A 22,756-nucleotide genomic window follows, 5' to 3' on the forward strand; every position below is an offset into this window, starting at 1 on the left:
GAGAAGACTCTGAACCTATTAATAATTGAGATTACATATGGGAGGCAATTACGGGAGACTGAGAGGAATAGAACCATGTCATCAGCATAAAGGCTGACGTGGTCTTCCAGGAAGACCACATAATAGCACAATATACATTGTACACAAGTAAATTCATTCCACACCATAGTGTAACTTTAGCAGACTTAATGTGTATTAGAGTACTGCAATCTACCAATATTGCAAAGTACAATTATCCCGGCATGTAAAATCACTGTGAAGACCGGAATTTAGAAGGGTCACATTAGTTGAAGTGCAAATAGATCTGGATTACACAAGCCAAATGTTTTGCTTAAACTGTGACACATTTTGTGATTTACCAAGACATATAAAATATGATTTTGTGTTTGTGTGAGCAGCAGAAGGCTAAAATAAGATGCAGTTCTACTAGTTTAACTTGGCAGCTACAGCCGGTGTTGGCCTTGTAATCTGAACTAACGCCACAAGACGAGGTCATGGATTAACTAGGGCAAGGATTTGATATCAATTTGGAAAAGAGCAGATTAGTTGGGGCAAGTGGTTTTTATCTGCTGAGAAATTGTATGTACGTATGAAAACCTCTCATCTTATTCCATTAAAAGGCTCCAAAGGCATGACAGCGGCAGCTCACACACAGTTTGTTAAAAAGCCATGCCACTGATATGCATGGCAAAAATATTGTTGTCTGAGAAAGGGATGATTTCCATTTAAACAGACACCACAGTTATAAATGAAAGGTTGGGATGATAGCTTGCTCAGTATGAATTTTACAGATTGTGCTTAACGGGGCCTTAAATTGCATCCGTTTACTGCTCAAGAGACATTTTCAGAATGAATTGAATCCAATAAAATTTTTATGGAAAAAAGTGTAGCTGCCTAGAATCTTTTCATGCAAACATTGGGTGGCAGAAAATTAATGAATAAGAGAAGCATTCCGATATTATCATTTTAGCATGGCCTTCTGATAAACAGGAATATTTTACCATGTCATCTTATGTGAATGTGTGGGTGCTATGGAAACCAGAAGGATTCATTTTAATATTTCAGTAGACTTATTTTAGATTTTAGACTTTTATTAGATATTTTAGACTTTCATTATAGTGACCCTGTCAGGTGGGCAGCATTTTGCTTTATGTTTATTTACAGTGACTTAATGATCACTGTCACAGCTATTTGATCTTTTCAATCTGGTTATTACTTTTTATGCTTGGGACACTCCCCCAATTCTGCCATACACCTAAACTTTATCATTGTGATCATTTTCTCTTCAATGTCAAATAACTTTCTTTGAAATATATTTTGAGTGCACTTGTTCAAAATTTGAAATGGCATTTTTTTTTTTCAAAGACAACTCAACTTTCATCTGTAGTCTGTGGTTTCAATACAGAAAGATACAGTGCTTACAAAAAGGAAAAGATCAAGGCAAATTAAAATGACACACTGTACAAATACAAGCAAACAGTTATAAAGTAAAGGGAGAAAACATGGAAGCTCTAAAACTTACAGCAAGTCAATGCCTTATTGACAGCATTTTTCAGTGGCCTGAATGGAAATCCCATGCTGGGAAGAGCTAGATCTTGGCTGTCAGATGAATTCATGAATTCATGAATGGGTGAGTACTGCCTCTGATTGGCTGAGGGCAGGGACCAATCAGAGGCAGCTCTCAGCTGTCATTCAATAGCTGAGAGCTGCCTCTGTTTGGTCACAGTGCTCAGCCAATCAGAGGCAGCCCATTCAACAGGAGGGGATTTTAAATCCCGGACTGATGAATGCTCCTCAGAGCAGTGCAGGAGAAGAGCCGGCTGGAAGCTGCTGAGCCCTGGCAGCTGAAGAAAGGTGAGTATTTTTTTAAAATTTTTATCACCATTTTTTCTTGTTTTTCAAGGAAGGGCTTATATTTGAAGCCCCTCCCTGAAAAACAATTACAGCATGCCGGCAGCTGGATCCTCTACTGCAGCCGTCATGTGTGACAGCTGTGTTAGAGAATTCTTCATTCCCCACAGGTATGAAGAATTTTTTGGTATATCTGTCACAGATGTGGCATGTGAAGCAGGGAATTCATTTTCCTCGTGGGGATGAAGGAAACATCTGCCACATGCGGCAGATGTGTTCTTCATCCCTGCGGAGACACGGCAGCGGCGGACAGGTATTTTTTTTTTACACTAAAATTCTTATATTTCAGGGAAGAGCTTATATGTAAAGCTCTTCCCTGAAAAACAATTCAGGGGTGCCAGCAGACCATTGCATTCAGTGGAGCCGCCGGAAGCAGCCGTGGATCTATTGAAGACAATACGTGCATTCCCTATGATGCATGCATGTCCCATCTTTACAAGCACGCACCTGTAAAACACAGACATGTGAACACACCATTGGGAATGCATTGGTTCTAATAGAAGCGTGTTTTTGTGCGCATGTATGCACGCACAAAAACATGCACGTGTGAAGCCACCCTTACATAGCTTAATTGGTTGAAGATTGAAAATAGATAACACACAAAAAAACTATATAAATTTGGCATTGCCATAAGCATATTGATCCAGAAACTAACTGTTACATTTAGTTTATACCATATGTTGAATCCTATAAAAGACAACCTAAAAAACAATAGCAGAATTTTTGCTTTTTTTCCTTCCCCTACAAAAAAGTTAATAAAACTTAAACAATACATTATATGTATCTCAAAGCGATACCATTAGAAGACACAACTCATCTCACAAAAAACAAGACCTCATATGTCTATGTTCACAAAAAATTTAAAATGTTATGGCTCTTGGAATGTAACAATGTAAAAATGAAAAAGAAAAATTGCCTGGTCATTAAGGTGCAAATTATAGGATGGTCACTAAGTGGTTAAAGTTGGTGTTCTCCAGGTGGGGGTGCAAAACATTACATACTGCGACATTGGCTGTCCTCTCAAAATGTGAACATCTTGCTATTGTGCAGACCAGTCCTTGACTCTGGTTTCACAACTGTACATAAGTTCATTAAGTAAATCCCTAGTTCAGCAATCAACAGTGAGTCACTAAGGGGGCAAATACAATGAATGCCCTAAAGTTTATGTTCTTTTAATCCCCTCACTAAAAGACTATAGGGGATGTTCAATTTAGATAGCCAAATGTTCATCTCCCTTTCCTTTTGAATCTTGCATGACAAATGTGACACTCCTCTCCAAGAGATAATACCCACCAGCTCCTTTTCTGAAATGTATGTTCTAGGCTTCTTTTAAGGTCTTATGGGATGAAACCAAATTAACCATGTGGACACCAAATCTATACAAAACATATGCAATCATGTTAACTTTTCATCACACCTATATATAGTCATCTAACCTTTTCATCACAGTTTACCTTTAAATTATGTCAATGTCTAGGCGTATGTTGACATACATTACCCATTGACTCCAAAAGAGAAAAATGTATACCGCCTTTGTAATCCATATGGACAGTAGTTCCTTAAAGAGACCCTACCAAGAGAGCCTACCAGTACATTTTATTTAAAGATTTGCCCCCTCCCAAATAAACAAATACATAAATAAAACTGTAACTATTTGGGACCGATACATTTTTTTAAACAAAAGCTTCGTACTGAAAACTGAAAATTGAAAATGCCTGGCTGTCTTTCTCAGAAAAGTTACTGGAAAGGAAGAATACTCTGTGCTCTTGTGGTTTCCAGTGTTCGCACCGTTCAGAAAAGTAGCTGAACATATGGTTTCATTACCATTTTATTAGTACAAAGTAGGTTCTTTAGCAACGTGTTTCAGCAAAAACATTATGACTTTTCAAGCTTTAAAAACAAGTAACAGTGCACTCACGAATATATATATACACATATCCATGTACTTACTAGCAGATGATGCCGCGCATCTCTGTCTGACGTTTATCCTTACAAGGGTCATCCCACCTAGCACCAGGTGAGTTAACACTCATTTTTTGTATCCTGCTGATGTTCTAGTGGGGTTTCTATACCCATTCACAAGGCACTTTCCAGACAGACTGTTCCTTTTTTTTCCTTAGAAACGTTGGTGCAGATGTGCTGCAGTATGGAGCCTTTTAAAATTTAAATTTATGGGTCCCAATTTATAGTTTTTTTTGGAAGGGAAAGGGCTAACAATTTTTTAAAATAAATAATGATAGACAGGGTCACTTGATAGTAGACAAAAACGTTTTAAAATTGTTAAAATTGTGTTGTGTACATTTAGTTTTCATTCATAAGTATTTCAAACTTTTATGCATATCTTATAGATGTCTGTAGTATGGCAACAATTTTAAATACTACAGATACAAAAAAAAGGAGGTGGCTTTCCAAAATGTGTGGTGCCTACTGTAAAATTCGATGGAGATGAGTAAATGGAATGGGTTTGCTGATCAAGGTTTTGGATAGACCCCCTTTTTTCCAATAGAGTAGTGTCTATGCTACAACATAAAAAAAACACAATTGACAATTGTGTGGTTCCAACTTTATGGCTGCTGTTTGTTCCAGTGTGACTGTGCCACTGAACACAAAATGAGGTCCATAAAGACATTGTTTGATGATTCTGGTGAGCAGGAACATAAGTGGCCACCAAAGACCCCTGGCCTCAAACTCCATCAAACATCATTAGGATGTTTTGGAATTCAGATTGCAAACCAGACAAATGCTCTTTTTGTTGAATGGAAACAAATGGTCACAATAACACTCCAAATTCATGTGGAAAGCCTCTAGAAGATTCAACAAAGTTACCATTGCAAGAAAAAGTACAATAAACCCTAGAGATGTTGGGTGGAACAACAAAACAATGTTCCAAAGTACATACTAAATCAACTAAACAATTGTTGATAAAAAAAAAAGTGTTTTTAGAATGGCTATGTCAAAGTCCTGACTCTTAATTATTCAAGGTGTTGTAGCAGAGCCAGAAGAGGATTGTCCACACAAGGCATCCTAGAAATATTGATAAACTAAAGCATATTAACATGGAGAAAAGGTTCAATAGTCAACTTTGTGCAAATCTTATTTGCAGCTACAGGAAACATTTAGTGGAGACAATTGCTATAAAAGTGGGAAATTACAGGTTATTAAATTCAACTGTTCACTTACTTTTCTTCTGACTATGTCTGTAATTGGGACTTTTATAACAATCATGCCACTTTTATTAAAAAGTAACAATGCATAAATCCAGGTAAATCCAAAGAGTTTACTTACTTTATCTTTAAACTGTAAAGCTAAAAAAGAGGGTCATATTAGCCCTCATGGTTTTGGAATAGGATGCCCAACAAGTTCATATATGTTTGATATTCAGGTGTCCACATACTTTTGGCCATATAGTGTACCAAAGATATACTATTAGAAAATGCATAAAACACTAGAAATGTCTAATGGCAGGAAATATGAGAATTCTTGCACATTCTTTGCACCTATTAAAATGTGAATATGGTGCTTAATTTACATTCTTTATTGTCTTTTTTATTTACATTGCAGTGGCCCTAGCATCCAGCGAACAGAATCCGCTAATCATCATAGTGATAGTGTCTGTGGCAGGATTCATTGTACTACTCTCTATGGTAATAGGACTCATGATATGGAGGAGGTAAGACTCTTTGTTGGCAGATACACCTAATAGTCTAGCAAATTATCCATTAATTTACATTCATTTACACACTCCAATTTTATGTGTTACTCAATTTATTTTAACCACATATTACAGTAATTATGTCATTAAGGCACAAACTGATAGTCTTAAGTTGATGGTAATTGTTGCGATTGTAGATGCTAGTCTGATTCAGTTGCCAGGATAAGCCTTCCAATGTCAAAGTGCAGTCAGAGATATAAAGAGTAATATAGGAGTTATTGACTTCCGATGAGAAAATCAGTTAATATTTCTTGTAACAATTGGTTTCACTCTGTGTACTGGATCTATATACTGTCTTCTCTGTGAAATAATTCAGCCATAGGGCTCAGTCACACGGGCGCATTGGCGCCCGTGTTACTGCAGGAGCAAGACGGCCGTACCTGAAGATGGATGTCTCTCTGCAGCGCCGGAGGAAAGAACATGTGACCGGCTTCATTGCCGGTCATGTGTTCTTTCATCAGCGCTGCAGAGAGACGTCCATCTTCAGGTATGGCCGTCTTCTGTCGGTCACACGGGCGCATCAGCGCCGGTGTACGGGTGCCGATGCGCCCGTGTGACTGAGCCCTTAATTGTTCTTTGTAAGACTTTTTTAATGTATGCTAGAATTGCTTGGGCATATTACTTCATAATACTTCCATAATACAGATACTGAAACACAATGGAATCTAAGATCATATCTGTAGACCCACTAGTCAAATAACAGTATTGTGAAAGTGGCCTCATTCTGTTAATGCTAAAACTCAATTATAGGCAATGGTGCCCTTATGCTTAAATGTTACTGTGCAGTAACAATAACTGGCAACTGAGATACATGTGTGAAGTACATTTTTCACGAAAAATGTTTTTACGGGTTTGCTAATTTATTTTTCTATTGTGGTTTTTTATGCAGCAAAAATATAGGAAAATATTATTCATAGTAACGAATAGGATTCTGAAAAGTGTAAGGTGTGAGAAAGTGCATATTATTTAGAGAATTCTACCAAATCTGTCTAGATAATTTCTCAATAAAGGTGGAAGAGACAACAGGATCAGTTTTATGATTACCAAGATTGTCATTAACATTGAATATAGAATAGTTGATGCCTATCAGATGCTACAAAATAGATCTTGCATGTGGCAGCAAGGGTCATCATAGTACAGCTGACAGCAGATCTATATAGCATTACTGGTATTTATTAAAGGAGTTGTCAAAAACTTTTCTTAATGATAAGCTATCATTGGCATAGGTCATCAGTAGTTGATCGGCAGGAGTCAGCTGATCCCTGCTGATCAGCTGATCACTGAGCCCACTTTCAGTGAACACAGGGCTGTAAGCTGAAAACGCTGTCAACATTGCAGTAGTCTGGTTTGGTACTTTAGGCATTCTTCCCATTGAATTCAACAGGACATGTGCCCGTGGTACCAAACTTGGCTGTGCACACTGATAATGGACTCAACGATCAGCTGATCATTGGGGATCCTGAGCTGCAAACTCCCTCCAGTCAACTACTATCACCTACCTTAAGGTAGATCATCAACAGTAAAAATCCCAGATAAACTCTTTAGTAATTGCTAAAAAAATGTATTGCGATATTTTTAAATTATTCAATTAAAGGGGTTATCCTCCAGGTTAAGAAGAATAAATCTACTTTCTTCCAGAACAGTGCCACACATATCCATGGGCTTTGTTTGTTACTGCAACACCTATGTTGAACTGAAGGGGGCTGAGCTTTAATACCACACACAACGTTTGGACAAAACCTTTTAGAAAAAAAAAAGCTGCCAAGTTTTTATTACCCTGGATAGCCCCTTTAAGACTTAATTAAAACAGTTCTAAACAAAAATTGAGATGAAAAAGAAAATTGAAGCATTTTTTTTTGAAAGTGAGAACAGAGAGAAATCACCCGCTAAGGTCAACTTGGAAGTTCTAACCCAAGCTTGTAATTGTACTAGGGCCAGAACTGCTACCAAGAGAAACTATGACCTGGAAAAAGCACAGATGTACCACAGTGGGTTTCTACATTTTCGTATTCCTTTTATAGACATCTATGAATTCCACTCTAGATGATGCCTCGCTGGGCTTCCAATTCCTGTATAAAGAAGCCCTATGGTCTTTTGGAAATTATGTAATTAATTGAGTTGTCCAGTTGTAAACTATTGATGTCCTATTCTCACGATCAACTGTTAATAGAAGATTGGCATGGGTCCATTTCTCTGGTCCTGTGCACTCATGCACTGAGCTGATTTCTCAAGGAAGCAGACAGCTTGATTCCCACTTCATTAGCCACACTTGGCATTACAGGCATTGAAGTAAATGGGAACATGGCCTGGAGTACCAAGCCTGGCCATTGCAGTGGGAATGGAGTTGTCTGATTCCTGCAGAAATCAGCTCAGTGCACGAGTGCACCAAGACTGCAAACAGTTGATCATCGGGGATCCTAAGCCACAAACCCCTGCTGATTTAGTACCTATTGTGAGGATAGGCCATCAGTAGTTTACAACTGCACAACCCCTTTATGTCTCATCCTTGGGAATGACTATAACAAGGATAAGAAAGCAATTTCAATTTCAGGAGATGGAGAAGATTCAGTGGCACTAACTTTGCTGTATAACTGAAATATTCCAGCACAGAAAGTTTACACACCCACCAGTGAGTTATCCCCTTAATGCACCAGGATGTACACTTACATCATCGAGGTTCAGGGTTTGTATGGAGGTGAATCGGGGGTTCATGCCGCCCCTTACAGCCAAAACCACCTGCTACAGCTCTGATCAGCACTCTCACTGATCGGAGCTGTTAATCATTTATATGCCACCGTCAATTCTGACAGGGGCATTTAAATGCCCCAATCAATGTTCGGAGGTTCTGAACACACCCCACATAGTGATCGTGGGATGTCATTCGGAAAGCTCCCAGGGCTGCCATTGCAGATTGCCTATGCAGCCGTACTTGTGGCATAGCATGATAGATAGCCTGTCAGATCGCCGTATGATGTAGTACTATGGTAATACATCATAATGCAGAAGCAATCAAACCACTACCATTTCTTTTTCCTTGTGGGGACTAAAAAAAAAAGCATTTTTAAAATAATATTTAAAAGGTAAAAAAGGTAATGAAAGAAAAAAAATACCCTTTTTTTCATATTTATAATAAAAAAGTAAATAAAAAAATTCCTAAACATATTTGGCATCGCTGCATCCATAAAATTCTGATGTTATCAGGAAAAATGTAAACAATGCCAGAATTGCTCCTATTTGGTCACCCCGTTTTAAAGGAAAAATGTAATAAAAAGCTATCAAAAAGTCACATGTACTCCAAAATACTACAGAGCATCCCACAAAAAATGAGTCCTTGCACAACTATGTCGACAGAAAAATAAAAAGTAATTGCTGTCAAAAGGTGGTGGCAGAAAATAATTTTATTTTTTTCCAAAGATATTTGAGATTTTAAAAGTAGTACAAACTATATAAATTTGGTATCATAGTAATCGTACTGACTAGAGATAAGCGAGCATACTCGCTAAGGGCAATTGCTCGAGTGAGCATTGCCCTTAGCGAGTACCTGCCCGCTCGAGACAAAAGGTTCGGGTGTCGTCACGGGGGAGCGGTGAGTAGCGACAGTCAGCAGGGGGGAGCGGGGGGGGAGAGAGGGAGAGAGAGATCTCCCCTCCGTTCCTCCCCTCTCTCCCCCGCAGCTCCCTGCCCGTCGCCGGCACCCGAACCTTTTGTCTCGAGCGGGCAGGTACTCGCTAAGGGTAATGCTCGCTCGAGCAATTGCCCTTAGCGAGTATACTCGCTCATCACTAGTACTGACCCATAGAGTAAAGTTGTCATGCCATTTTTGCTGCAGTGTGTGTGCAGTTGAAACAAACTCCCCAAAGATGGCAGTATTTTGTTTCTTTTTCCATTTCTCTTCACTTAGAATTTTGTTAAGGTTTGTCAGCACATTATATGGTACATTAGATAGTACCATTGAAAGAAACAACTCGTCCTGCAAAAACCAAGCCCTCAGACAGCGACGTCGATCGATAAGTCGATAGAGTTAAGATTTTTTACAAGTGGGGAGGAAAAAACGAAAATGAAAAAAAGGGGCCGCGTCCTTAAGGGGTTACATATGTCCTCCTATAGGGAAACTTTTGGGGTGAGATGGAAAATCGTAACATTTTCTTTTATGTAGAATTTTTTGCCTAAATCAAACTCCCATTATTCTAAATATAGAGGGTCTAGTAATTTGTATACCAAGCCTCCACTATTACCTAGTAACTCATAGATTAATGAATCAGTATGTCTAGGAAGAAAGCTGTTAATACAAAGCTATTCATATTATGCTGTGAGTAATTGATATCTTATTAAAGCTGTAGCATGCCTTTTTTCTGTTTGTTGGATGTTAGAAGATATCACTCATATAAATGTAATGGATACAATTCTTAGCAAAATCTGCTTGTTAATAGATGTGGAGTTACAGATTTTACTAGAACATCTACATTGCCCAGTTTACATGCAGCTGATACACAATCTTATTTAAATGTCATTTTAAGAGTTATAATAGAGGTTTCATTTTACGCTCCATTTTTTCCTTATTCATTGCCTTTTTATTTAATTTGCAATCCAGCCATATAAATCATGTGTCCTACCTTATAATCTTTCCCATTTATCACATGTAATTTTAAGCAGACATTGTCCTCCCTTTCTACAGGCAGTGTGGCTACAGCAAGGCCAGTCAGGATGGAGATGAAGAACTTTACTTTCACTGTGAGTAAACTTTAAGTTAATTACATTAAGAAAAGTATTTTGTCATTGATTACGTGCTTAAGAATGAATACAACAAAACTGAATATTTATACACAATTCCTATTCTCATTAGAATTTGTTGTATTTTTTTCTTTTAACCACTTTCCTGTTATTGCCCCTTTTAGGTGTGTAAACTTTTATGTTTTCTTTTTTAATTGTGTTTTTATTAAACATTTACAAAGAAATAACAGAAATACAGTACAGCGAAAAAAAACTGAAAAAATCAATGAGAGGCAGGTAAAAACAGAGCTTGTCTGGCAGGATGTACTGCCTAACAATGCAACTTAGAATAGCTAACCTTGTGTAACAGATAGCAAGAGTATAAAGTTGAAACTCTTGAAATGGGTTGTGGGTAAGCACCCATGTTGACGGTAATGTCATGGCGGAGATGGTAATTTTTTTTCTGAACACAATAACCTTTACTAAACACAAAATATGGCTTTGTATCACTCCATAGGAGGGCACAAATTACTTAAAGGGGTTTTGTCATTGAAAGAAAAAATCAGTACTTACCTATCTCTCCCCAGATAGTCTTCTTACTGTGTCTTGTCCTCACGGATCTTCTCCTGGCTCCTGTAGTCCAACAGGTCACCTCACCGCAAGCTAGCCAGATCCTTTTCTTCCTGTTTTGGAGCGTCTATTCTCAGCACTCCCCTTCCAGCAGATCAGTGGACATTACATCACTAGTGACGTACCGTTCACTGCCTATCAGGGAATGCTGGGCCACTGCCGAGACTGCCCATGTGCTCTGCTTTGCAGTGAGCGTTTATATACTATTGTTGCGAGACAGCACACATGTGCAGTCTCGGCAATAACACGGCATAGGAGTCGACATTCTCTGCTAGGCAGTGAATGTTACATCACTAGTGACATAGTGAACACTGACCTGCAGGGAGGAGACTGCTGAGAATGTACGTAATGTCACAGGAAGAAGAAGAATCGACCAGCTGGAGGTGACATGACCCGTGGGACTGCAGGAGCCAGGAGAAGATGCGGTAAGAAGACTGATGGGGGAGGAATAGGTAAGTATTGATTTTTTTTTTTTAATGACAGAACCTCTTTAAATGTTACATTATGTGTTTGAATAAGACTTCACACTTACATCTATAACTTGATTTCACAACTGCAAAGAACTTTGGACTTACTTCGTAATGTACACTGACCTGCTGGAAGGAGACTGCCAAGAATGTACATAATGTCACAGGAAGAAGAAGAATCACTTCTTTTGCAGCACTGTCAGCACAGTCCAACTAGCACTTCCGTGTGGTTATTTTTCGGCGCATCCATGCTGTCTCCTCACCTCATTCCCTCGCCTGGCCACATTACAAACATGAAGGTGCAGTGCTTACCTCAGTACTAATGGCAAATAGTCAGAGCAGCTATAAGCCACTTACACTATTGTAGGCTAATATCAGATTGCCATAATGTGGCTGCAATTTAATACCTGTATAATGGGCACAAGACACAAAACATTACATCAGCATAGGAGGAGATCATTGCAGTCTTAATTTTGCCTTCAAACTGTGTCTGTAGTATAGTTGTATGAGAGAAGCCTTGACAGCATAACCTGGGATTCAGAAAAGCAGCTATATAGCCAAGGTAGGAAAAAAATGAATAAGAAGAGAGAAAGAAGAGGAAGGGGAAAGACTTCGGGAAGCTAAAAAACAAAAGAGAATTGGAGAGAAAGAACATTGAGAGGTTGTTCGTCATCATAAGCAAGTAAGATAGATGTGAGAGATTAGTGATTCTCATGGATCCAGTACCCATTCTATGGAGGCCAGACTGCAGCAATACATATAAATCACTGATGCTGACATCATGCAGCGCTTTATCCAAATGGATTTATTCAAGTTTTGTATATTGCATTATCCTGTAACAACCATAGTCACCCGAATGCCAATAGTGCAAGCTTATCAGCAGCAGCCATGCACAGTGTGCACCCACCACCAGTATATGTACTATGTGACATCAGGATGCATAATATCATCTGTTAAAAACACATAAATACATACATAAATACTGTAGATTCACATTCAAATCTCATATAGATGTCTTTATACATAAATATATTTTAGATTAACAGATGACAAACGTCTCCATATAAGTAATTTTACAATAAGCATTCCACTAATACCTGTCCGCTATAGGAATACATTCAAATCACATACTTACAGAGACGTCTATAGAAGATGTCTCTTGATCTCTCTGTGTTCTTCTCCAGCTGATGGGAGGAGCTGGCAAGCAGCAAACACAGTCAAAGTAGCACAGCGCTTGGATGAGCTCAGCGGCCTTATCATATTATTAATCAGCGGGGGTCTCAGCAGTAGAGGCCCCACTGATTCAAAGTTTTGACATGTCCCTCTGACTTTCCAAAGTTTGCGAAAAGTTCAGTTACTTTTTATTCATGCCTCAATGTCAATACTCTTCCTATCAATTGTGACCTTGGTATAGCTCCAACTTCCAATCTCATTTTCCTAATTACCTCCTCAGGTTATCCTCAGACCACAAATTTCTGCTCAATTTTTTTCATTTGTATCACATGCTGCTCACTGTTAAAATCCCTGGCCTGTTGATACATTTGGACTTTTGTTATATAAAAATGTAATATACAAAACTTGCATAGATCAGTTTGAATAAAGTAATGCTTTAGCCGCAATGAAAACGTATAAATATACTAGTGAAAATATTACACACAAGGGAGGTTTTCCATTGCTAGTACATTGTTCATGGATCTTTCTCGCCATGCAAGAAACAACAGGGAAAACAATAATACACAAAGTTGGACCTGATTTGTTTTTGTTCCCTTTTTGGAATAGAAGAGTAACAGCAAATTGACTCTGCAACCCCACACTCTTTTTCCAATACAAATGTTGGAAAAGGTCACAGAGGGCTGCATAAATGTGTAGTTTGGCCAGAATACTATGATTTTTTAATGTATTTACACCACGAAACTGGTGTTTATACATTAATAAATCTGTCCATCTTTTCAGTACTAGGATTAATAGACAGCAGCTTGGAAAACTGAGTTTTGCCTCAATTTGCATTGATTTTCTAGGTTTGTAATTCATTCACTTACATACACAAAAATGTTTTAGGACTTTTCAAGGTGGTAGGCAGCAATAGATTTATAAATATGCACTAAAGGATGTATCTCTATGTAACTCTACAAATATGTTACACATATTCCACATCCAAAAGTCTACTGGTTGACAAAACATATCCCAGGATATCTTGTCCCTATTCATTGTTTTACATTTAGGGAACCCAATCAATTTGAAGGACACATTTAATTGCCTAAAATCATTTGGCTAGCACAAAAAAAAAGTTTTTACTAAATATGAAATATCATTGACTGCAAAAAAACGACCGCTTAGTTTTATTTACAAAAAGACTTGTATTTCTGTTATTTAGAATCCAATATATTCATAATGCATGTAGGCGTCTGCTCCGGCTTCCTTTCAAAGAAAGTAAACTCAGTCAATCAGAGTGTGTTTAAGACACCTTGTGTTGTTAGAATTCTGTGCAGTGTGCTCATACTGTCAGCTTTGCTCACTGCTCGGCATGAAGCTTTGTCTTTGTGGGACATCTCTGGGTTATCAAGACACTATGATATAAGACAGGACTTGTCAAAGATAGGCCAGATAAGAGAGGGGATAACTTGATTTGATTTTTGGCGTATGTTATGTCAGTTTGCCATCGTCTGCTCCCTGAAGCATTTCACCAGCAATCCTTGCCTCATTCTACTTCCAAGGCATACTGTCTTATTAGAGCTGCTTGTGATTCCTAAGTCATTCCATTGCAAATAATGCTGCTTTGTTTATCTGCAGTAGGAGATTAAGGAGATGAGATTATTAAAAGCAATTTTACTTCTGCATGGTAGAAATATGTTTTGTTAATATTACTGTATCACAGTGGGACATTGATGATCTGGTCCCAAATCATACAGAATGTGCTGATGTCCCAAAACCATGAAATTAGATTATGGTCCAGTACTAATGCTTTATCTTATTGTATCTAAAAAACTTATAAACTTACTTTCTTTTGCATCCTCCTACAATTCAAAGTACTTCAGCACATTCTTAAGTTTCATAGACCTGCAATGATGCTTCATGAATACCAAGCCAGAAGTATTTTGAGCTTTGTTTTTTGAGAGCACTAAGAGAAAAACAGCATATGGAGGACTTAAAGTGTGAGTGTTGTAAGTCATCATGTGTGCGTACAAAAGACATAACACTCGATCTGACTATTATATGACTTATACCTTGTGTTTACAAACAGGTTTCTCCTTTGCAGTTTCCCCCTTTATTGTAAATTGTCCCTGAACCTAGCTCAAGAGGGGTGTAGACTAGCTGCTTTAATGTCTCTCATACACCACACATATAGAGAAGAAGAGAACCTGCTGCCTTAACACTCTCTCTCATACATGGAAGTAGCAGCACCAGCATGGAAGACATTATTCAGCACTACTGAACAATGTAATTATCAATCCAGCACTGGGATGAGACAGTAAAAACACTCACTATAAGCTGCAGCAGCATCTTTGCATCTCTCTGTTTCTTCCTGCCTTGGTAGCTATACCCTCCTCAGTTTCACATATCCACAGACGTCTATGAGCAGCAGCTATAACCTTATCCCTCCATGAGCTGATAAAACATCCCTCTGCCTCTCTCAAGTTACATTTTAGCATTATATTCAGAGTAAGTGATCAGTACAGGAAGAAGAGGGTGAAGAAGTATCTCAGAAATGGAGAAGAAGCAGTTTTCTCTAATAATAGGAAACATAAAGTTCTGTATTTTCACTTGTGTGACTAATTTATGCAAAATTTGTTGCCAATTTTACGTTTTTCTACCATAAAATGTCATTTTAAGAAACCAGCAGAATGCTGCTAGAAATTTTCAATGCTTTTAGTCATCTATATGGAACTAATGTGTATAAATGGTCTAGTTAAGTCAATAGGAAATATACACAAGTGTATATGGGTAAGCCTTGTCGAGGCCTCTACATCAAGGATTTTTAGAAGAATACATGTGGTAGAATTGAGTTACTATGCTCTAACAATAGCACCATCAAGTAGATTACAAACATGTTCCAAATAATGCATGTTGTTGGCTTCTCAGAGCAGGATTCTAATCAAAGATAACTCTGCACAACAAAGATAGCTGAATATCCCTATAGCCACTGTAACAAGTGCTAGCTGTAGTTTAGGATCTTAAGGGAAATGTTCTTTATAGAGCATGTTTAGAGTATCATACATAAGTTTAAAACATTGACTGTTTCTAAGTTATTTTGGTTCAAAACTGTAAAATATTTTCAGGTCACTGGAGTTGTTATTTAACTTTCAACAGACATGGAATTAATTACATAATTCTATGATCCACAGTTTCCTGTACCCCTACTCACTCTTTAGTTATATTAAGTAATGAACCAAGAAGTTTAGGATGAAAAAAAACTTTAACATCCCTTCGGCTATAGGAAAAAAGATATAATGCATTGGTTTGTGGGATGGCACCAGGGTAGAAAATGTGTAAATATTAAAAAGTTATTAAATAGTCAATAAGGGCCTACCTACAACAATATAAGTATACGAGGCTATTGTTGAATTCACATCCAGACCTTGGTAAAAAGAGACCAGAAGTATTATCAATGGCACTCGCTTCAAGCTACTTCTTTAAGCATACAATATAATAGTAGAATTAATTCACATAACATTTATGATAGTTCATATATAATTTTCAAAACTTGAGAGGATTAACAATATTTGAACTATAGCTATGAATGAATGAAAGTAATATCCTTTTCTCACAGCAGACATGCTGTCTGCCATTCTTTTGAAGGACACATGGAGTACTTAGAAAATTAGAAATTACAGAGTACAGGAGGGAGCTCTTAGTTAAATAACAAGATTATATAACATTTTAAACATCTTAAATTCTTAAACTGTATTAGAACTTAAACAAATCATCATTACTAAAAGTCTAAGGGAAGATATTTTCTGACACTTAAAGACTAGACATTGAGAATATCTAAGCAGGAGAGCGCATCTGCATTCAATTCTGGAAGTCAACTTTAATTAAAATAGGTTTTCCCTGCCATTCTATCACTGTGTTAGGCCATTGGCAGGATGATAGAGGACAAAATGTATCTGTCTCTGTTTTGCCTCTTCGTCTACACTATATCCCTTATACAAGTCATAGATGTACAAGAAAGCCTAGTCTACATTATTTCATCGGTCCATTTTATCTGAAAAATAACTACAATATCAATCAATTACATACAGTACATAATTTCTGTTGGTAGAAAGAACCAGTTTTATGCTGATTCCAACCAAATTAGTAGGAACAATTATTTCATATATAATATGTGTATAGTGGAATTCGTTTATTCTGATATGAACAGTACATTAAAGGTGTCTGACTTTTACCTTTTCACCCTGTATTGTAGTATTATCATTAAAGGGGTTGTCCCGCGAAACAAAGTTGGGGTATACACTTCTGTATGGCCATATTAATGCACTTTGTAATGTACATTGTGCATTAATTATGAGCCATACAGAAGTTATTCACTTACCTGTCCCGTTGCTGGCGTCCCTGTCTCCATGGTGCCGTCTAATCTTCAGCGTCTAATCGCCCGATTAGACGCGCTTGCGCAGTCCGGTCTTCTCCCTTCTGAATGGGGCCGCTCGTGCCAGAGAGCGGCTCCTCGTAGCTCCGCCCCGTCACGTGTGCCGATTCCAGCCAATCAGGAGGCTGGAATCGGCAATGGACCGCACAGTAGACCTGCGGTCCACCGAGGGTGAAGATCCCGGCGGCCATCTTCACAAGGTAAGTAAGAAGTCACCGGAGCGCGGGGATTCGGGTAAGTACTACCCGTTTTGTTTTTTTTTATCCCTGCATTGGGGTTTGTCTCGCGCCGAACGGGGGGGCTATTGAAAAAAAAAAAAAACGTTTCGGCGCGGGACAACCCCTTTAATATCTATAACTTTTGTGATACAATTCCATACTCCATTCTTCACAGTGCACCAATTGTGAAACCAAAAAAATATATCTTCCAGTTCAGATGTATCAGTCCTCCTTTTTTCACTAAACACTGTAAATATTATTGAGCTGCACGCAGCCTCTTATCCTTCCATATTAAATCACCTATTATTTTACTCAGAAAGCTGTTTTTTTCTGTATCCATACTGGGCTATTCTAGAACACAAACAGACTCTGTTAAAAATACAGTTTTAATTAAGTTAATTCTGTCTAACACCAAGAGAGGGATGACTTCCAACATCTCCCCTTGTTTCTCATGTGATTACTTAGTAGTGCTGCATTAAGGGAGAAAAAAGTTTCTACAGATTTCACCTCATGAATTCCTACGTATCTGAAGGAAGAACTCCCCATTAACCCCTGGGATCTTCTTTCCGTGACCTGTTCTTCATTCCTAAAAGGCAGTAAATAGGATTTTTCTCAATTTATTCTTAGACCAGAGTATTGGCCAAACCTGTATATCAACCTGATTGCATTGTTTAGAGAGTCTTCCACATCATTTACATATAACAAAATATCATCCATTCATAATATCATGATTCCTCTCATGCTTGATAATTCAATCACTTGATATCCTTACTTTCTCTTCTCATTAATACAGCCTATATTAATGGAATCCATTTAATAAAAATCATCCCTAAAAAAAATTAAAAATGCATCTTCTAATGCCTTAGGTAAGGTAACAATATCACACAAATTTGTTTCTATACCTCAAAGGGAAATCCTTCATAACCTGGAGCCTTATCATTAGAAAAAGACCAAAAATCCTCCACTAATTCTTTCAGTGATATAGCAGAATTCAACTTGAAGGGAATATATCACCTACTTTTAGCTTTATAAGGTAAGCTCTTGGGTGGATAGTTCTGACATTGTGCCAAGGAAATGTTTAATTTTGATGAGTTGCCAAATTTGTGGACCATCAAACACAATAACTTTTATTTTTTCAAATGACAGGCTAGGGAATGCCAAAATGAGGCACTTGAAACAGTCTTCTTCAGTTGGCAAAGCTTCAATAAATTGTTTCATGAGACCCAGTTTCATGTGCAGAGGTGGGAATATAATGATCTTTCCCCTAACAAGTGGCTCTTGTAGAATGTTTGGATCACCAGGTTTGAGGTCAGATCCTGGAGTTAAATTCCTTTCCACCCAATGTTTCTGACGTGCATAACAGGGTTACTTGGTGTATACTTGTTAACAGGGATACTTGGTGTAGTCACATTGCTGACCAAGAAGGAAGCTTACCATTTTAAGGTCAACACAGATGATCAAGATGAACACACTTTATGCTCCTCTTTGAGTTATTGATGAACAGTTACCATTCAGTTGAGTTATAGATTGGATTTTCCAATTACTCTATTGAACCATGTATGTTATGGCAATACACAAAGCCACTGTCACTTCTAAAGTATTACAGAAATGCAATTTCTCTAGATACCTTCACTCATTTTTCAGGCAAGTTTTTTCATGTAATCTTGATGCTAGGAGGTTTTTTTTGAAAATTAGATTTTTATTCGCCTTTTCAAAATTACAAAGCAAAGTTAATAAAAGTATGTATTGATTAGCATCCATCAAAACATACCATATGCACTATAGCAACTTTACGCGAAACTCAAAAAGGGAGGAGGGGACAAGAAGGGTGAGGAGGTAAGGGTCATAACTTTAAAAGTACCTCACAGACGTAGACAGTTATTTCATTGTGAAGGGGCCCAGTAAATAGGATATGAAGTAATTGGAATCACTCCTGATTAGGATTTAAAAAGCCAGAAAGGTATGTCTAAATTAAGATATACAAATTATTTTCTGGAAGTTTAAGCTGAAGCCAGTCTTACAATGGGAGAGGGGAAGAGAAGCGTTTTACATTTAGTCAGAACTACAAGGGGTAGGAAACATCTGATGCCATATAGCCCAGTTTTTCCTAAACTGACTTATACTATCCTTTTGGTTTGCAATCATTTTCTCATGGCTATTAGAATATGTGGTGTATGTAGGAGGTGTGGAGGATATGGCATACATTCACTCTACGACTTGATGGACATTTTCTATGCCTATAAGAAGGTGTACTAGTTCTGATTCTACTTTTAGCATGGAGGGAAGTAGGATGCGTATAAACTGTGATAATCTGCTGCCAGAAATAAGACAGTAGAGGACACGTCCAGAATATGTGGAGCAAGTTGCCCACCCCACTGCGATCTCTCCAACACAGGGGGGAAATATCTCTCCTCATTTGTGACAGTCTTAGTGGTGAGTAGTACCATCCCCTGTTATTGCTCCCAGTGGGATGCACAGGAGGTAGATTTATGGGCCCATTGTAGGGCTTTGCACCGAGTATGGGATGAATGTTTTGTTAAAATCTTTTTCCTAATTTAAAAAGTTGACTGTGTTTTTAAAAGTATAGATCTTAGAGAGGCAATTGTAATGCTCGGAGCTTTTAAGCCTTTTTTGATAGTCCCAAATCTCATGACAAATCATTCAGTTCATGCTCATCAAATCTCTTACAAACTAAGTCTTCTTCAATTTCGAAATCTTCATCATTGCTGTCACTTAGTCTTCACCATAATCATGTTCTTCAAGACAGGGCAGTTCAAAGAAAACTGGCACTGGAATTTCCGCTGTATGAGACATTGGATGTATAGCTGATACTCTATTTTACATTTATTTTTCTTGTTCTATTCTGAAGGTTTCACTATACAAAAGTAACAGACACTGGAATGATCTCTTGACTCTCACTGAGTCATAGGTATACCAAATGGCAACTTATCACATATTCCCTTCGTCCACATCTGTAAACTCTCAATAAACCACTTGCACACCTTGTGGGGGTCCATGAATTATCTTGATCACCAAGTTAAATATTTAAAATAGGCTTGCTTGACAAATGCGCTGATGTTCGCCGTTTGACTAGAAATGACGAAACTACCACAGATATAGCAAAAGGAATCAGGGATGTTTAGGCACTTATGACAAGAAATAGCGGATGCAGACATGATCTGAAGGAAAGGAAATTAATGTGCAAATAAAAAAATAAATTTTGCTAATTCACTGTATAGAGAGGCACACAACTCACCACACTGTCGCACTGTGACTGAATATCCTAGACAAATAAGAACCTGTCGCAAAGGTCATCCTCCACAGCTCCCTACTCGAGGGAGGTTCGCTCTCGGCCATTAGGAGAGCACTAGTGCTCCACTCTACCCAGACTTGAGTAATCGCATTAAGACAAGCCGTAGAGGAAAAACCTGATGTGATAGAAGAAAACTAGCATGCCTATCTTCGTCTAAATCACCTGAAAAATGAAGTCAACACAAATTTTGTTCAAAATTGTTCCCCATTGAATTAATGGCATCCATCATAGGAAGATCAATATTCTTCAAACAATTCTTTAAATTTATGGTAGAATTAACTGGCCCTTCCTCATACAATTTACAAATACCTTTATTATTTCTTTGTCAGTTTCACATATTTCTGATTTTCATAGAATATTGCTACTATATGATTATTATCTCCGACCATTAACTAGACGGCCCGACAAATGATGTATCTCATCACCTTCTTGAAAAATCCTTTCCCTAGATGAAAACTGAGTTCTCCTTGCCTGTTGCAATTTACAGTCTTTCAATATAAATAAGGCTTTCTCCTATTTCCTCCTTTCCACTTTACTTGGATCATTTTGACATTTCTGCACCTGTAAACATAGAGACTTTCTATAGTCTTTCCTGCCCTTTCAGTATTTAAAAAAAAATCATATTAAGCCCTCCTCCATCCCTATTTGAAATTCCTTAGCTGCTTCCCAAACCTAAAGAAAGAGGAAAGTAGGATGGAGCTCTCTCAAAAATGGTGTATGGTGACCTCGGGGTAACATTGAGGTGTCAGTCCCATTTCTGTGGTGAGTATATAACCCAGAAGGATGAAGAACTAAAGACTAGAGATGAGCGAACGTGTTCGTCCGAACTTGATATCCGTGCGGATATTAGGGTGTTCGGGATGTTCGTTATTCGTAACGAACACCATGCCTTGTTCGGGTTACTTTCACTTCCTTCCCTGAGACGTTAGCGCGCTTTTCTGGCCAATTGAAAGACAGGGAAGGCATTACAACTTCCCCCTGCGTCGTTCAAGCCCTATACCACCCCCCTGCAGTGAGTGGCTGGGGAGATCAGGTGTCCGCCTAATATAAAAGTCGGCCCCTCCCGCGGCTCGCCTCAGATGCCTTGTGAGTTAGTGAGGGACAGTGCTGTTTGTACCGGAGCTGCTGTAGGGAAAGAATTGGTAGTTAGTGTAGGCTTCAAGACCCCCAAAGGTCCTTATTAGGGCCACTGATAGCTGTGTGTTGGCTGCTGTTAGCAGTGGCAATTTTTTTTCCCTCAAAATCGGCTCTGCAGAGCGTTGCACCCGGCATTAGGGACAGAAGTGTTGCATAGGCAGGGAGAGTGTTAGGAGTGAGTGTAGCCTTCAAGAACCTCAACGGTCCTTTCTAGGGCCATATTTAACCGTGTGCAGTACTGTGCTGGCTGCTGTTAGCTGTGCTGCATTTTTGTTTTCTTCTCAAAATCGCCTCTGCAGAGCATTGCACCCTCCATTGATACTGCAGGGAAAGAATTGTGTAGGCAGGGCCACAACACAGTTATTATTCATTGAATATACGCAGTGCGGCCTTTTGCTTGTAAAACAAGTGAAAATAATTCTATTTGTCCTGCCTCTGTCCGTCCTAAGGGCGGTGGACACGTGTCGGCTGCGTGTGCAACGTTTAAAAATCAGACGCACCCAGCTACGTTTTACTCCTGGCTTCGCCATTTGCCTTTCTTAATTTGGAAAAAAAATACCTGCTCTGCCAGAGTTAATAACTCTGCTACCCTCAAGTTCTGTGCCACATTAGCAGGGCCACAGCACAGTTATTAAACTTCTCATGTTCATTGAATATACGCAGTGCTGCCTTTTGGTGGAAAAAAACTGAAAATAATTGTATTTGTCCTGCCTCTGTCCGTCCTAAGGGCGGTGGACACGTGTCGGCTGCGTGTGCAACGTTTAAAAATCAGACGCACCCAGCTACGGTTTACTGCTGGCTTCGCCATTTGCTTTCCTTAATTGGGAAAAAAAATACCTGCTCTGCCAGAGTTAATAACTCTGCTACCCTCAAGTTCTGTGCCACATTAGCAGGGCCACAGCACAGTTATTAAACTTCTCATGTTCATTGAATATACGCAGTGCTGCCTTTTGGTGGAAAAAAATAGAAAATAATTCTATTTGTCCTGCCTCTGTCCGTCCTAAGGGCGGTGGACACGTGTCGGCTGCGTGTGCAACGTTTAAAAATCAGACGCACCCAGCTACGTTTTACTCC

At 38.5% G+C, this 22,756-nt stretch overlaps 1 protein-coding gene across 1 annotated transcript in view; it reads left to right on the forward strand.

Moving 5' to 3' along the window:
* Positions 1 to 22,756, forward strand: part of EPHA10 (EPH receptor A10) — a 720,654-nt gene that overhangs the window by 593,030 nt on the left and 104,868 nt on the right. Inside the window, exons 10-11 of the mRNA XM_066574828.1 lie at positions 5,482 to 5,581; positions 10,299 to 10,354. Of these exons, the coding sequence (XP_066430925.1) occupies positions 5,482 to 5,581; positions 10,299 to 10,354 (156 nt within the window). The remainder of the gene's footprint in view (positions 1 to 5,481; positions 5,582 to 10,298; positions 10,355 to 22,756) is intronic.

The sequence above is a fragment of the Eleutherodactylus coqui genome, chromosome 1 (genome assembly GCF_035609145.1).
Source record: "Eleutherodactylus coqui strain aEleCoq1 chromosome 1, aEleCoq1.hap1, whole genome shotgun sequence".
NCBI classification, from domain to species: domain Eukaryota; kingdom Metazoa; phylum Chordata; class Amphibia; order Anura; family Eleutherodactylidae; genus Eleutherodactylus; species Eleutherodactylus coqui.